Source organism: Ipomoea nil, unplaced genomic scaffold (genome assembly GCF_001879475.1).
Source record: "Ipomoea nil cultivar Tokyo-kokei standard unplaced genomic scaffold, Asagao_1.1 scaffold2280, whole genome shotgun sequence".
NCBI lineage: Eukaryota > Viridiplantae > Streptophyta > Magnoliopsida > Solanales > Convolvulaceae > Ipomoea > Ipomoea nil.
Genome location: NW_017618708.1, coordinates 3592355 through 3609111, shown reverse-complemented (window position 1 = coordinate 3609111; position 16757 = coordinate 3592355). Strand labels below are relative to the sequence as shown.

General features: G+C 34.9%; 2 protein-coding genes across 3 annotated transcripts; one reads left to right on the top strand and one right to left on the bottom strand.

Annotated features, from left to right (window-relative positions):
* Window positions 1-5381: 5381 nt before the first annotated feature.
* On the top strand, window positions 5382-8346 carry LOC109150888 (LIM domain-containing protein WLIM1-like). Its single transcript, XM_019298876.1, has 5 exons — window positions 5382-5659; window positions 6694-6790; window positions 6883-6920; window positions 7039-7128; window positions 7862-8346. The coding sequence occupies exons 1-5, from the start codon at window positions 5516-5518 to the stop codon at window positions 8096-8098; spliced, it is 606 nt and encodes a 201-aa protein (XP_019154421.1). The 5' UTR covers window positions 5382-5515; the 3' UTR covers window positions 8099-8346.
* Window positions 8347-9019: 673 nt separating this feature from the next.
* Window positions 9020-13999, bottom strand: LOC109150887 (nucleobase-ascorbate transporter 6-like). Of its 2 annotated transcripts, none has more exons than XM_019298875.1 (15): window positions 13973-13999; window positions 13364-13606; window positions 12518-12615; window positions 12238-12411; window positions 12045-12145; window positions 11726-11801; window positions 11561-11620; window positions 11279-11463; window positions 10989-11085; window positions 10603-10689; window positions 10391-10449; window positions 10193-10284; window positions 10029-10106; window positions 9763-9923; window positions 9020-9529 (listed from the first exon to the last, which is right to left on the bottom strand). In XM_019298875.1, exons 2-15 carry the CDS (start codon window positions 13470-13472, stop codon window positions 9311-9313), a joined length of 1596 nt encoding a protein of 531 aa, XP_019154420.1. In that variant the 5' UTR covers window positions 13473-13606; window positions 13973-13999; the 3' UTR covers window positions 9020-9310. The 2 variants fall into 2 exon arrangements, with proteins under 2 accessions (XP_019154420.1, XP_019154419.1); XM_019298874.1 differs by lacking the exon at window positions 13973-13999 and adding an exon at window positions 13708-13927.
* Window positions 14000-16757: the final 2758 nt, after the last annotated feature.

Here is a 16757-nt window from a genome sequence, read left to right as displayed (position 1 = left end):
TCACCACCTAAACAAGCCAAGACTAAGAAACCTCAGAGATTGAAGGATAAGAGAATAGGAAACCTTAAGATATGATGGAAAATGAATGTTGAAACTTACTGCAATGCTTCTTTCTTCTATCAGACAAGAACTTGGGAGAAGCAATGATGGAGATCAAGGAATAACAAATGGACAGTGTTGTTTATATAGGGTGCAAAACCCTAGGTACAAAGGCCAATGATTGGTTGATGGCAAAGTGGTAATACTTGGCTAGAAAGTGTTCTCAGGCAACATTTCTTAGAGTGGAGTGGTTCACCTAGCATCATAGACCAAAGGCTAGAAATTCTATTTTAAATACTTTGGGGTTGAAAATGAATTTTCTCAAAAAGTTTGCTAGATGAACACTTGTTTAAAGTTTCTTTGAATTCTCCCGGTTTCGCTCAGATTGGTTTATCAATTTGAAACATGGTATGCGAAGTACCCGAAAATTTAGGATTTTGGAATAAAATAATTTTTGGTGTTGAATTAATTTAAAATGAGACTAAAATAATTTTATTCAAACACCACTTGATCGCAAAAATTTTTAATGGAGTGAAAATGACTATTTTGAAATTTCTTAAAATTGGATTTATAAAATAAAATTTTAGGTTGTTATACAAGATTTTCTCAAGATGAAGGAATAACATATCAACAACTTTACTACGATCATCTACCAGCACCATATAATACTGAAATAACTACGAAATATAGTCAATATGAACCAAAAGAAAATACTTTGGGAGAAAGAATTAGAGTACTAAGATCATATTTAATGAGAAAATATGAAGAATATAGAATACAACAAAAGATTAAAAAAGATAAGAAAAAAAGATTAAGAGAAATATGTGGATTTACAGAGAAAAAACTAATATTTGGATGTGATAGAGACTATAAAGACAGAAGAAGGAAAAGAAAATATTCTAAAAAATATAGGAAATATAAGAAAGACAGAAACAATGAATCTTACTACAAGTCATATTATAAACCATATTATAAGCGCTATAAAAGAAAAAATTTAGAAAGTATAGAAATACCCCTGAAAATAGAAGAAGATTTAGAAATAAGAGAAAATTTAGAAAAAGAAGAAAGAATATGAGACCATTAGAAGGAGAAAATAAAAAACCTTACGAATGTAGATGTTGAAATTGTAATGAAAAAGACACTATGCAAATAAATGTCTTAAACTAAAACAAAAAGGAGTAAAATATCTGAATACTACTGAATTTATCATGAATTTAAAACAAATACAAGAAGGAAATGATCAATGGTATGAGTATGAAATTTTTTTATATTAGTGAAACAAAATCAGAAGAAGAAAATATTAATGAACTTAGTAATAATGAAAGTAGTGAAGACGAAAATTCAGAATAATGGATTCGTATAAAGGGTGGTTAGTATTAATGCAGATAAAATTCATAAAAAACATTGAAAGAAACTTCATAGAACAAATGATAACTTTAAAAAGAGTAGAAATGTTGTCAGAAGAAATATTAAGAGAAGATTTAAAAGATAAAATTATGGAAATTTATTATTATCATTTAGTATATGAAGCTGAAATATGGTAGCAGTCTATATAGAAACATATGTAGAATATAAACCTAATAAGATGACAATACAAAAAATATTTATAGATAGCGGAGCAAATATGTTTAGCTAAAAACGATGTAATAGCACCATACCGATGGAAAAAATCGAATAGACATAGAATAAAAGTCTCAGGATTTAATGAACATAATAAAGAGTTAGATGTAATAGCTGAAGATGTAAAAATTATATTAGATAAATTAATATTTAAAATACCAATAGTATACCAAGAAAATAATATGAAACATCCTTTATTATTAGGAAATAATTTTTTAGACTTTTTCAAAACACAAGTAACAAATAGTGAGACATTAAGCCTATTAACACCATGTAACAAATGAGTAATATTAAAAAGAATTTTACCAATACATTTTCTAAAAATATATATAACATTAAAATAGACAGAAATAACAACTTAGAACAATTAAAACAGAAATATTTGGAACTATTAAAAATAAATTTTGGAGAAAATCCTATCACCTTATTATGGGATAAAGAAAAGATATATGCTGATATAAAATTAATAAATCTAAATGATATTATAAGAAGTAAACCTATAACATATAGTCCCAACTGATCAAAAATAATTTGAAATACAAATAAAAAATTATTAGAATTAGGAATAATAAAAGAAAATAGGGAAAAGGGTCAAATAGACCCTCAAACTATTGTTCAAAAGTCAATTAGGCCCTCCAACATTTTTAAGAGGCAATTACACCCCTGAACAATGTATTTTGATGCAATGAAGCCCAAATACAGGTAAATGACCTGCTATCCCAGGTCATTACAAATCCGGCGTCTTCCGAAGGTCGCCAGTCACGGAAACCCGGAGAAGGCAACCCAAATCTGGGTTGCCTTCTCCAGTCGAGAAGGCACCCAGATTTGGGTTGCCTTCTCCAGTCGAGAAGGCAACCCAGATCTAGGTGCCTTCTCCGGTCGAGAGGGCCACCAACTGGTTGCCTTCTCGACCGGAGAAGGCAACCCAGATCTGGGTTGCCTCCTCTAGTCGAGAAGGCCACCAGTGTGGTGGCCTTCTCGCCGGAGAAGACACCCAGATTTGGGTTGCCTTCTCCAGTCGAGAAGGCCACCAGTGTGGTGGCCTTCTCGCCAGAGAAGGCACCCAGATTTGGGTTGCCTTCTCCGGCGAGAAGGCCACCACTGTGGTGGCCTTCTCAACCGGAGAAGGCAACCCAGATTTGGGTTGCCTTCTCCGGCGGGTGGTCATCTCCAGGAGGGGTTTCCGGTCGCCGGTCACTTTTTTGCCTGAAAATATGTCGGATTTGTAATGACTTGAGATAGCAGGTCATTTACCTGTATTTGAGCTTCATTGCATCAAAATACATTGTTCAGGGGTGTAATTGCCTCTTAAAAAAGTTGGAGGGCCTAATTGACTTTTGAGCAATAGTTTGAGGGTCTATTTGACCCTTTTTCCTTATTTTTATTATTGTGTACTAGTGTTTAATATGATGTGGGTACATGCATTTTTTGTAATAAAATTTTGGTGGTCTTTAAATTAGTACATTGTGATGCTATTTAAGATGTTATCTAATGAATAAATATTTCACTTGCTATTTTTAATTTTTATATTAAACATTTTTGGCTGTTTTTATTCATATTATTTTTATTGTTATAAAGAATTAAAGTAACGTAACGTAGGGGATGTGTATAATAATAATAATAATAATAATAATAATAATAATAATTATTATTATTATTATTATTATTATTATTATTATTATTATTATTATTATTATTATTATTGTTGTTGTTGTTGTTGTTGTTGTTGTTGTTTCGGTTTGCATGTAATTTAACTATACCATTAAAAAAAAAAAAAAAAAAAAAAAAAAAGGAGATAATGTTAATTGAAGTCCTCCGACTATAGTAACATTACCACATTTAATTCTAACTAGGCTGATGATTTTACTCTTCATTTACATTCTTCCAAAAGGCTGAACCCCAACCCTTACTCTTCATTTACATGATTTTACATTTCATTGTGGTGTGTTTCCCTTACACTGTTGGTGCTTATCGTTAACACTGTTGTTGTATTATGGAACTCCGCCGCACCATCGCATGAGAAGTGTCCGCCGCATTTGAACTTTTTTCCTATTTTATATATATATATATATATATATATATATATATATATATATATATATATATATATATATATATATATATATATATATATATATATATATATATATATATATATATATATATATATATAGGGATGCACTCAGGTGCGAATAAGTGCTCAGGGAAATGCGAACGAATCAGCGCGCGACACGTGTCCAGATCTAAGAACTTAAAAAAACAACGTGGTGGCATTTTCGTAAATAATTGAACATCGAAGTGCAAGTAAAATCACTTATAAGTGCACCTACTTTTACCTATAAGTGCATGTAATTTTGCCTTGTTAGCATTCACTTTCCGCAATCATTCATACATCTGGGTGTGCTTATAACTATATGTGCAACTATTTATAACTATAGGTGCAACTACTTATAACTATAGGTGCACCTACTTTCACCTATAAGTGCATGTAATTTTTCCTTGTTAGCATTCACTTTCCGCAAACATTCATGCACCTGGGTGTGCTTATAACTATTTGTGCAACTATTTATAACTATAGGTGCAACTACTTATAACTATAGGTGCACCCACTTTCACCTATAAGTGCATGTAATTTTGCCTTGTTAACATTCATTGATCTGAGTTCAGCGGGTAGTAATACTCCTGAAAACCACTCGCAAACATTCATACACCTAGGTGCAACTACTTATAACTATGTGTGCAACTACTTAGAACTATAGGTGCAACTACTTAGAACTATAGGTGCAACTAAGTATTGATGCTCAGTGTAAATTTTTACTTGCACCTATAATACATTTTACATGCACTTGTAATACATTTTACTTGCACTTCGATGTTCAATTATTTACGAAAATACCACCGTGTTTTTTTAAAAAATCAGTGTTTCTCATCCATTAGATCTGGACACGTGGACGAACAGAATTCATTCCTATTTCGCGCATGGGCGAAGCATTCGCACCTGAGTGCGATTCTATATATATATATATATATATATATATATATATATATATATATATATATATATAACCAAAAAAAAAATCAAAGAAGGGATTCAAACTTGAAGGGAATGATTGAGGATGATGAGTTGGCAATTAATAGTACATGAACCCTAGCTGTACCATATATTTATATAATGACAAAAATAATTCAAAAATTTCACAAATCATCAAATAAACTTTTTCAAGTTGTCCCTCCACCCACAAAAGCAAGCCTTACATCATTACTGAAATTTTAATCACTAAATATTTTGTTCATGTTACATCACCTTTAGGATATGCTGCGCTCTCTGCGTGTTTGTTTATACAGAGAGAAATTTTTATATATCTTCACTCACTTATGATATCTTAGTTTTAAATGGAAAAATAAAATAAAATAATTTAGGACAACCTCAGTTAAGTGGATGTATATTGTTAGCTTGATAATCACCATGTCCCAAGTAAGTCTTTTTTAACAACATAAATTGATTTACATTCTTGTGGTCCTTTGTTAGAATTATAAGGCACGATTTACTCAGTAAACACACTCACTTGTGGTTGTGACTCAACAACAAGAATAATAACACATTTTAAAAAAGATTTTATTAAAAATTTCACATTTTAATTAAATCCTCCAATATCAAGCCTAACGTCCCTCGACACTTGCCCTTTAAATGTGTCAATTCAACGCCGCCCATGATTTCAGTCAACACATCATTAGTGGACAGCTAAACATATGCAGACCTTATAAAAGATTCAAAATTGAAAGAGAAAGAACTAGAAATCAAAATCTTTTTTTTTTTTTTTTCAGGTTTGATCATTGGGGTTTGGCAGATTAAGAGATGTCAACATTAGGATTTGGAGGGACAACACAGAAGTGTAAGGCATGTGAGAAAACTGTGTACTGTGTGGATCAGCTCAGAGTTGACAGTAAGGTCTACCACAAATCATGTTTCAGATGCCAACACTGCAAGGGCACTCTTAAGGTTCTTTAATTCTTCAGATTATCATTTTTTTGTTTTTTGGATTTTGATCATTGTTTTAGTATCAGTTGTGTGTCTTGAATTCTTGATTTGTTGATTAGTAGAATGCTTAGGAACATATGTATATATATATCTAATGATATGTATCATTTAAGGAAAATGACCTTATAATTCTGTGATCTTAATTTGTATTTTATTACTGGTTTGGTTTAAACACTGATGATCTGAAAGACTGAAATTCTGGAATATCAATTTTTTTTTTTCTGCTTTAGTTTAGTTGCAGGCTTAGGAAGGTGTCACTGTGTCTTATAATTCTGTAATCTTAATGGTTTGTGTCATTTAAGGAATAGTGTCTTGTAAGTTTTTTGCAACCTTAAAAACTGTTCCTGTTTGATGTGGGTTTGGTTGATCTACATATCTGGAGCATCAGTTTTTCTGCTAATGAAGGGAATTCAGAATGATGTTTATTACTCAAGGTTGAGTCTTGGGAACTTTTTTTTTTTTCCTCATTTTGAATGATGAATACATGTGCCTGAGCCATTTGAAGTTAAAGGGTTGTGGAAACATTGTATATTTTAGTTATTCCCCCTTAAATTTGCTTAAATTTGATATTAGCTAGATATCGATTACATCCTTAAGAAACATTCTTGCTTTGTCTGTTTGGTGGACATATTCTTTGAGACTTGATCTTTCTGTTAGGAGGTTAAGTAAACTAGAAACGAAGAAATGGAAGTATTGGAGAGCTTATGATGATAGAGTTTACGCCTTGTTAATTCAACCACTTTTTGCGTTACTGGATGAGTTGTACACCTTTGGCACTCGGTCTCACAGCTTGGCTTTTCTCTGTTTCTTTACCGCCTTTCCCGACTGCCTTCAAGCCTTCAATTACCATACGCTTTTCTTGTTATTGTGATGTTTTCCTCTTTATCTTTCTTGCGGTCTTTGTTGTTTGTTACATGTGTTTCATTTGACTACTACAAGCATAACGATATCGAGTAAAAGTTTGCATTGATTCATGTGGCTGTCTAATATTGCAGCTAAGCAACTATAGCTCCTTTGAAGGAGTCTTGTATTGCCAACCTCACTTTGATCAACTCTTCAAAATGACCGGTAGCCTGGAAAAGAGTTTTGAAGGTGAAAACAATTATAGCGTTAGAATTTCCATATTATAGGTTGCTGTCATTCTAACTCGAAGCTTATTCGATCGCCCTTTGGTACCTTTTCAGGTGCTCCAAAAATGGCAAGGGAAAGATCAACTGATCAGGTATTCCATGATGTCTGGTTTTTGTGATAAATAATGATGTTTTTTATGTCTTTAGTCAATATTTTTCTTGTTATTCCACACACGGACTGTTGCTTATTTTGAGTTAGAAACTGGTCAGACATACACAAGCAGCAAAGTTTCAAGACTGTTTTCTGGGACTCAAGAGAAATGTGTTGCTTGCAACAAAACTGTTTACCCCCTCGAAAAGGTAAATCGGTCCATGCTTTATTTTCTGCATACTTTCAATTCCTTTGTATACTGCATTAGTACCACATCCTGCAGGATAAGGCACCCCGCCTAGTGACCCTAGCCGGCAAAGGACCACAAGGAGGTAAACCAGCCTAGGTTGCCCATAGCTGACCGGTTGAACTTGTAATCTTGTATGTAGTTACCAAGTCAACAACCTAACCAACTTAGCTGAGGTTACCCACTTACCATACATTCTTATAATAGCTAAGAACCAGAAGGAGGACCTAGGTTGCCCATAGCTGACCGGCCAAACCAAGAACGACCAAACCAAGAAGGCCAATAGGCTGCCCCTCACTGGGAGTTGACCTTGTAATCTTGTGGTTACCAAGTCAACAGCCTAACCAACTTGGCTAAGGTTACCCACTTACTCCCATACTTCTACATTCTTATAATAGTTAAGAACTAAAAGGAGGTAAACCAGCCTAGGTTGCCCATAACTGACCAGTCAAACCAAGAAGGCCAATAGACCGCCCCCATTGGGATTGAACTTGTAATCTTGTGGTTACCAAGTCAAGAGCCTAACAGACTTGGCTGAGGTTACCCACTTACCCCCATACTTCTACATTCTTATAATAGTTGCTGGTGGGCAAGAAACCTCCAAAATCAATGTTAATTTTTATGATTTTGTGCAAATGTTTGTTCGTCATAAAACCGATGTCTAAACATGTAAACATTGGATGTTAATTTTGAAGGTGGCAGTTGATTGCACATCATACCACAGGGCTTGCTTCAAGTGCAGCCATGGCGGGTGCGTGATCAGTCCTTCGAATTACGTTGCGCATGAACAGAGACTATACTGCAAGCACCATCACGCACAGCTTGTCAAGCAAAAGGGCAACTTCAGCCAACTCGGTTCGATCGAGAAAGTTAAAGTGGTGGTGACAGATCAGAACAGCAATGGCACAGCCAAATCAGATGAGATCTTATGATTCTACTTCAATGGAGGTTCCTTTTTGCTGCTAAAGTTTGGTATTTGTTGTGTATTCTCATCAAACCACAGAGGCAATATTTATGCTCTTTTGCTTAGTCCAAAACATGGTCATTTCATTTTTATGATGACAGTCTGCCATACAACATAAAGTGGTGTCCTAGGTTGATGATGGGGATTGCCCAGAGACATTAATGATTGCACATTTTGTAATGTAAAACCAAATTTGTTTGATGATGTTTGTTGCTATTTTGCATGTTCCAAGAGGGGCTGTGACTTATCATGAATAGTTTATTCATTTTAACTTCTTTTTTGGGTTGTAACTCAGAATTTTCACCGTCAAACACAATGACTAATCTCCTTGTTGAATTGAAGACACCTCTATTTGGTAATCTCCTTGCTGAATTAAAGACACCTCTATTTGATAAGACAACCGACCTGAAGATTTAAAATTGCTCCATATCAAAGCCAAATCAAACCCTTTGACTAATCCCATTACTAAATTGAAGACACCAATATTAGGTGGGACAGCCAGCATGAAAATTTAAAACTATTTCATACCCAAAACCAAGAATTGAACCCTTTGACTAGCCTCCTTACTTAATTGAAGACACTTCTATTGGGTGAACAGCCAGCCTGAAGACTGCTCCATAAGACTGCTCCATACCCAATATTCAAAATCAAAAATCGAACTCTTAACATTTGATTAACTTCTATATGAACAATTTTTTTGACTAAAAAGAATAATTTTGTCATTTTAGCTTCTGACTATCATTAATAGATTCATCATTTTAGCTTCTAACTATCATGAATAATTGCCCTGAACTCTAACAATTGAAGGACCAAAATTGCGCTAACCGTTGTTTATAACCATACTTAAAGGCTATGTGGTGGATATGTTAGCCTTTCAGAGGCCATTGGATTATTGTCTCCATTTTTCAGGGGCATTTAACAGTGCTAGAGTTGCAGAGAAATGTTGTTCATAATAACCAACAAATTTACACTAAAAAGAAAAACCCTAATCAACAAATGTTCTAATTAAGCATCCTCCAAGCTGTCAGACTATTTATAGTAACTTTTTTCACATCCAAAAGGGATACATAAGCAAAGGAAAACTGTGTTGCAGGAGGCCCCAAGTATGGCTTTTCGAAGCCCGACGAGGCGACGAGATGATTCGATGAGAAAACGAGGTCTTACTTGGGTGTAGCGAGATTCAGACGGACGGGAAGTATTTGTTGAGGTTGAAAGGGAGGGAGTAGAATTCTTCGCTTCTTGTGTCGGTCTTGAAAGACCGGAACTTGTCCCACCAATGCTTGCCTCGGTCTTTCCTGACCTGGTTTTCCTTCTTGTGCATCGTGGTGTCTAAGAAATACGCCACAATCCCCGCAACAAAAGCTTTCGATGAAAACGGAACATTCACAATGTCGTTGAACTGATCAAGAAACACAACGCAAAACATTCGTTAGCAGCTATAGCTCAGATCGAAGGCGCAACTTTATTTCCTTACAGACCGCCACATTTTCGAAAAGCAGGGTGCTGGACTTGACCCTTCACCGGCCTCTGCCCAACAATTCCCCCCGACTTGGCTTTTTACCGGCCTCCGTCTAACAAATACCAACCAAATTAATCAACAAAATGACTAAAAACAGTTGAATTGGAACTTACCCATCTCCCGCCAGTGTGAACAGGTCCATAACTATTGATGGCAATGTACTCGTTGAAGTACTGAGGGATAGACAATCCGAGAAAGATTGAAAACCCGAGTATGAACTTGTTCCGGAAACTATTCAGGTTGCAGAATTGAAGCAAACTCACGCCTCCAGCACCTGAGCACACGTAATAATCGTAAGGATTCAAACACATTTTACTAGTAATTGCAAATATAATAGCGGTAAACCGCTTCCCATTCATCTTGCCACGTCTCTACATACCTACATATCCAAAGAACAGGCAATATAAAGCAGCCACAATGGGTGCTGGAATCGAAGCAAAGACTGCTCCGAATTTTCCTGATGATAAGAACTCAGTCAGGCTACAAACATGAAGAGAGTTCGGTGAATTGCAGAAAAAAGTTGCGGTAATGCTTATAATATACCAAGAATAGAGAAGAAAATCATGAATCCCGCGGATATCTGAACAACTCTTCGACTCCCCACTCGAGTAAGCGCTAGAAGTCCAGCATTCTCACTGCATGCATACCCAAGCAAATACTATACATCATTGAGAAAGTCGTCCTCGGCTCTTGCAACGATGCGTTATGCACGACAGAAGGTTTTAAAAGGCGTTAACTTACATAGATACAGAAGATCCGGTTCCAGTTCCAAACAACCCCGACAATAATATGCCAATTCCCTGGAATATGACCACAATTCCAAAACTTAGTAACCAAAAAAACAATCACATCGCAAGACAGGGCAAACATAGTGTAAAGGTGTAACCGGGTTATAATCCTATCCCGTAACGGGGATGGGACTATCTGCAATTCAATGGGAAATCACGCTTTACCTGCCAACCTACACCACGGCTGAGAATGGACGGTGGCATGTGAGTGGCACTCGCAAATCTCGCAATAGCAATAAAACCACCGGTCGACTGCAAAGGCAAGGAGGCCAAATTGGAGTTTAGTACGAGACCTGACAAGATAGAAACGGAAGAAGTGCATCCACACGAACAACAAAGTGGCAGAAATGTGGGACTCGGGAAAGAAAAGAAGCATAGAAATCATACCCAAAAATTTTCATCAAGAAACAAATTTTTATCAGACGAACATAAACAAAAAAACGAGAATAAAAAAATCGAAGATGGTTAGGATAGAAAGAACTGCAGGCACGGGAGACCAGTGCATTTTTCACTAAAACTTATTTCCTTCAAGTTCTGACACGAAAACAAACCTCTACAAGTGTTACAAATGTAGCCATCATCATAGCAAAAGCTTCACCGGCATCAAACGAAGGCGCTCCCCATTGAAAGGGGTACGGAACTCTAATCCTGTGAATATAAGCCACAGGAAAGTATTAGGCGAGAATCTTGAAGACTTCAAATTACACATTATCATGTTTTGTCAGAACCTTTGAGTTGAAATATAACGAATACTATGTTTAAGGAACAGGAACAACTGAATACTAGGTTTGTAAGCACAAATGGAAACATTGTTGTGTACAACCTAATACTTAGTACTTACCATGGGGCACCAGATATAAGTCCAGAACGGTCAGTTCGGCAGCTTGCTTGGGTCTTTGGTGGCTTCCCGTTATAGGCCCCACCAACAGTAAGTATATGGGCATAAATCCAAACAATTGCTACCGTGAATATAACAGCGAAACGATCAAAAATATTCTTCCCGGGCTTTATCAGATGAACCAAATACTGCAGTGCAAAAATTAATTTCGGTGGGATTAATATCAAGTACATGAAATGGAGTTGCTTTTCCAAGACTAAAGCACGTGATTTCAACTAATAATACCTGGGAGAAAAGGACCAAAATTACAAGCGCTGGCAACCCTATTTCGACACATTTAGCAACCTAAACAACAAAAATTAACAATTAAATGACTTGTAGTTTTGTAACTCAAGAAACTACAAAGCTGGCTCAAAATAATGTCGATATGTAATATACATATATACTTACACCAGGGAAACCAAACTCGTAGAGCCCAAAACCAGCAAGTGCAACCAAAGGAACTGCTGAAATCGGACTCAAAAACCTAGTAACTCCCCAAAAAGAAAGCGGAAACGATGTGAACAAACGTGAGTTTTTTTCATATCAAACGTTCTCATGCAATGTCAAAATAGCTGGAGGCCAGAACACGAGAAATTAGTTTATTCAATAATATATAGAAATCCATCTCAGAATCATAACCACACTGTTATCGATGTGTAGAACAGACATATTATGACAAATCGAGTTAGGGAATTGACTACAAAAGCTGAAAGATAAAAGCATATACCTCGTAATATTGCGCCAAAGACCACTAAAGCCCAGGACTATCTGAAGAGTTGAAGCAACTATAAGTGCACCTTGGGTGGCCCGCATTATCTTTTTGAATTTCTGATGAGAATAAATGACAAGAAAGAATCAGGGCGCATATTAATAGGCCATACGATAAATGTCATACAAGCAGAAGTGTTAAGAAAACAGACCGATATGGGGTCTGGGTCATCCCATCGACCAGAGAGTATAATCGAAATCGTTGGTGCAACGAAGGTGTACGACGCTCCAATCACAGCTGGAAGTCTGGTCCCGAAGAACGTCTGTAACAAGGTGTTCAACCCAGCAACGAATAGCAGAGTCTGAATAACTTTGGCTTTCTCCTCCTGCAAGAATGGCAGGCACCATTTCATTTAATTCTGCAGTTACGCTTAGCCAAGTGAATATAGTTTTTAAGTAACAAAACAGCTAAATTATGTTCCCGGGCCTCACATTTCCGCCTCCCATCTGGGGAACGAGAACGGTGGGAATCATAACCGTTGTCCCAAGCATCACAAGATAGTGTTGAAATCCAAGAAGAATGGCCTCGGCTGCATTATCAAAACAACCCAATATTAAACTGAATCCACTATATATGATGAAACCCATCACAAAGTTCAGAGGGATCAAACTCAAAGATGTGACCCAAAACCCATTCTCATAATCTTGTGTATTCTCAACAGCTCTAACAAGATTACAAGAAATTACCCAAAACCCATTCTCATAAGTGACCTTATGAAGCAAGAATCAGTAACAGAGGGTAAAAATGATCCCCATAGTCCAAAAAACCTTAAATTCTCCAAAAATAATAAAAAACCTAAGGAGAAAGCAAAAAATTCTGAATAAAAATAAGCATATGATACACCAACTCCATAAAAGGGAAGAGCAGGACAGAAGAAAAAACAAAAAAAAAAAATGGTACATATTTTCAGTTGGTAAAATAAGTAAATAACACAACAATTTCTAGCAAACCAAACTTGTCAGAACAACAATTCAACCCCCAAGAATCCAGCAGGCAACATGTACAGAAATCCTCTGTGATTCCTCATTTTCTCAGAAAAACAATTACCTTGAGGAAACCAAGATCATCAGTTTACACGAGCCATTTAACAGTCAAAACATAATAAAGGAAAGAAGAATGTCAGGAACTGAAGGATTTTACACACAAACATGTATAACCATCAGAGTGAAAACATCTTAGCTCAGTGAGCTAAACACTAGACAAAACCCTAAAACAGGAAAAATCAATACTGATAGGAAGCTAAGAAGACAGAAAAATGGCAGAGGGTATAAACTCACGCCACGGTGGAGGACTAGTAATGCAGTAAGAAACATTGGGAAGCTGATCCTTGGGTGGATGAGGCGTCTCATCTGCTTTTGGTGCTGGAGCTGCTCCACCTCCTGCCATGTCTCTCTCTCTCTCTCTCTCTCTCTCTCTCTCTCTTTACTTTCACTCAATAAAAGTAACACCCAGAGTGGAGCTATTTACAGCTGAAGTGTCTATAGAACAGCCCAGATTAGAAGCGGTGCAAGAACCCAAATCTGCATAAACCAGATCAGAAAAACAGTGAAAATCCCAAATGAAAAAAAAAAATGACCTGAGAGAAATCAAAGAAAGGAAAATCAACAAAACTTTAGAGTACCCAGAAAGCAAAAGATTCAAGAAAAGGCACAATTTTTAGAGAACCCAGAAAGCTCAATCAGTCAGGAGTGAAGAATGACAGGATTGAAACACCTCACATGCTTCTAGTATACCCTTCACCCCCCACCCCCCAACACTCTACACAATAGAAAATACTAGAAAAACGATACTGTGACTATATTCTGTTCGTATAACCAACAATTAATGTGAATTAAGCTAGAAAATACTTGAAATGTAACAAAAAAGAAAAGGAAAGTATGTTCTACCCTTTTAGTTGTAGCAACAAAATCTGCTGCCCAGGAACCTTAGCTGGTGTGGTGCTTTAAAAACTCACCAAATCAAAGACCCCACTTCATAAAAATATTTTTTTTAAGAGGCAAAAAGAATACTTCCGCCGAAATAGAAATAAAAATAAAAATTTAGAGCTTAATACAAGGGGTAAAATAATATAGATTTATTCGTACGGACTTAACTTACTTAGTTCAATAGACAGTTACATTTTATATCATTGCTTGTATTAATTATGTATCATCTTTTATTGAATACATTGATTTCTTATTAATTTATGTTGAGGTCAGGGCGTCAGACAATTCATTACTAATCCATAAAAATAAATAATGTTTCTTTTTTAATTTTAAAGAGAATAGGGAATGATAAGTATTTTGGTTAACTATTTCTTAACCGAAATATTTCAGATTTTTAAAATTTTAATTAAGAATTAATTCGGCTAGAAAGTATTGGATTAACTGAATAATTCGTTTAGTTATTAACCAAATCAACATCCCTACCAGATTAGCAATACTTTTGTATGTATATCTTCTTCTTTTTTTTGCAATTTTGTTTTGTGTGGTTTATCAATTTACATCCCATTTATATATGCTTAACTATAAAATTATTTCACTTTTGATCCATCAAATTTTTTTAATACAAACAGAAGAAAAAAGACTATGAGCAAACTAATTTTTTTTAACGGCAAAAGATAATAAATATGTAACTTTACAATTTATGATCATTTAAACAATAAAATAGACTACTAAAAAAAATAAATAAATAAAATAGACTCAAAAGAAATATAAATTTTTTTTGAATGACGAGCAAAATCATAGCACCAATTTGAAAGTGTGTACTAGGTAAACCTTGACCTTGTGTAATAGTTAATAAACCACACACGAAAGGTAAACCGCATTAGAAAGACCTTGTGTGACGGTCCTAACTGAAAGAGTGTTGACAATAATCACACTCATGACTTATTAGCAAGGTTGAAAAAATCGATAGGCGCATGCGGACCGCCTAAAGCGCCTAGGTGGCCGATTGCCTAGCACTTAAGCACGATTAATCGGTGTCTAAGTGCAATTTTTGCAACACTGCTTTTTAGTACAAGAATCATATTCCACCTAATTGACTACCTTTGCAACAAAAGAAATATATTTACTCAATCACATGTGTACTACATTTTTGTTTATCAAAAGCTTTCATTTAAAGAAGTGTTGAATCATCATCAAATATTTGAATATCCCTTCTTACTTCTTTTTTTTTTTTTTTTGAAAACCCTTCTTACTTCTCAAATCTCAATCCATTAAAAAACAATGAGAGAGAGAGAGAAATTTTGAAAAGTTTAAAAAGTTGACGTATCATACATTTATAATATTGTAATATTAAATAATGTATTTAATTTGATTATTTCTCGAAAATTAATAGAAAAATTCTACAACGTTGTATCATTATAATGCTACGGAGTATAATCTTTTGTGAAAGGAAAAATTCTTTTTTCAAAAGGTTAAACCTCAATCCCAACAAAGCATCTGGAGAGTAGAAATCATGGTAATTTAACTAAAAATGAAATTTCTCTCACTTTGTGGGTTGAGGTTACTTCCATATTGTTGTGGGTGAGACTCGATCCCTGGTCATTCTTTTCAACTTTTACTTCTAACCAGTTAAGTTGCATATGCGACCATAACCTACTGAAACACAAAAAAGTCAATATTGCATAAAATCAAACTCATGATTCCACATTTAGAATAATCACTTCGTGCCACTAGATCACAATATCATGAGTAATTAATACTTTTATTAATTTATAAAAAATACAAAAATTTCGCTATACAATAATTTAATAAACCTGCCCATCGGATAGCTCAATCATTTTTGACCAATTAGTGGTAGTGAAGACATTTTATGCACAAAAATGATAAGCAACACGAAATTCAAAATCATTTGTAATGACGAGAAAAACTCGTAATCACTGTTCGAGAGTAATCAATAAGACTAACAATCCTCTTTCACTAGAGTCGAACTTGTAACATTGTGGTTATCAAGTCAACAACCTAATTAACTTAATTGAAATTGTCGTTGCACTCCTACAACTCGATTATTTACCCCCTTTATGGATCTTGAGATAGATTTATACAATCCATGATATAGTCCAAAAGCACTACGAAGTTGAGACCAATGCTCGAATTTCGATAGCGGTAGTGTGGAGATTATTTTCAAAATGGGCATGCAGATCTCTTGTACGCACTGGCATTGACTCTGTCTGTTGAGCCATTGTGTCATCGTGATCTATATTTTTCTAAATGTTTTGTCAAACCGAAATATAAAATTTTTAGGGTTAAGGATTCAATTTTTTGGGAGAAAAAGCTTAACAAAGTTTGAGAAAAATCTGAGTTATAAAAAAAAAAAAAAATCAATAAATGCCCAACAAACATACGCTGCTGGGCAAGGAATCAGGATGTCAAAATAGTAAACTGTAAAATAATGAAAGAACGTGGAGCCTATTTATGAGCAGCTTTTTCTTTGGCATGACTAAACCATGAGGATAAAGTTTACTAGACCAAAATTTGTCAAACTTTTTTTTTTCCTTTTTAAAAGTTAATGTAACAATGTGCTATTAGATAATCTAAGGGATCTAATGTAATCATGAAGAAAAAAATGTTGTAATGATATTTTTATTATTACAGTAATATATTTAAAAATGTTTGATAATGTATTCAAAATCTATAATAATGTATTTACACTATTAGTTATTTAATAATGCACTATCAATCATTTTGA

Excerpts from the sequence above, each read along its gene's own strand:
- LOC109150888 (XM_019298876.1), top strand. The coding sequence starts at position 5,516 with ATGTCAACATTAGGATTTGGAGGGACAACACAGAAGTGTAAGGCATGT. Across the intron at positions 5,660-6,693 it reads ACTGCAAGGGCACTCTTAAG|CTAAGCAACTATAGCTCCTT; the intron begins GTTCTTTAATTC and ends CTAATATTGCAG. Across the intron at positions 6,921-7,038 it reads GGGAAAGATCAACTGATCAG|ACATACACAAGCAGCAAAGT; the intron begins GTATTCCATGAT and ends GAAACTGGTCAG.
- LOC109150887 (XM_019298875.1), bottom strand. The coding sequence starts at position 13,472 with ATGGCAGGAGGTGGAGCAGCTCCAGCACCAAAAGCAGATGAGACGCCT. Across the intron at positions 10,690-10,988 it reads CATTTGTAACACTTGTAGAG|TCGACCGGTGGTTTTATTGC; the intron begins GTTTGTTTTCGT and ends TTGCCTTTGCAG. Across the intron at positions 10,450-10,602 it reads GCCGTGGTGTAGGTTGGCAG|GGAATTGGCATATTATTGTC; the intron begins GTAAAGCGTGAT and ends GTCATATTCCAG.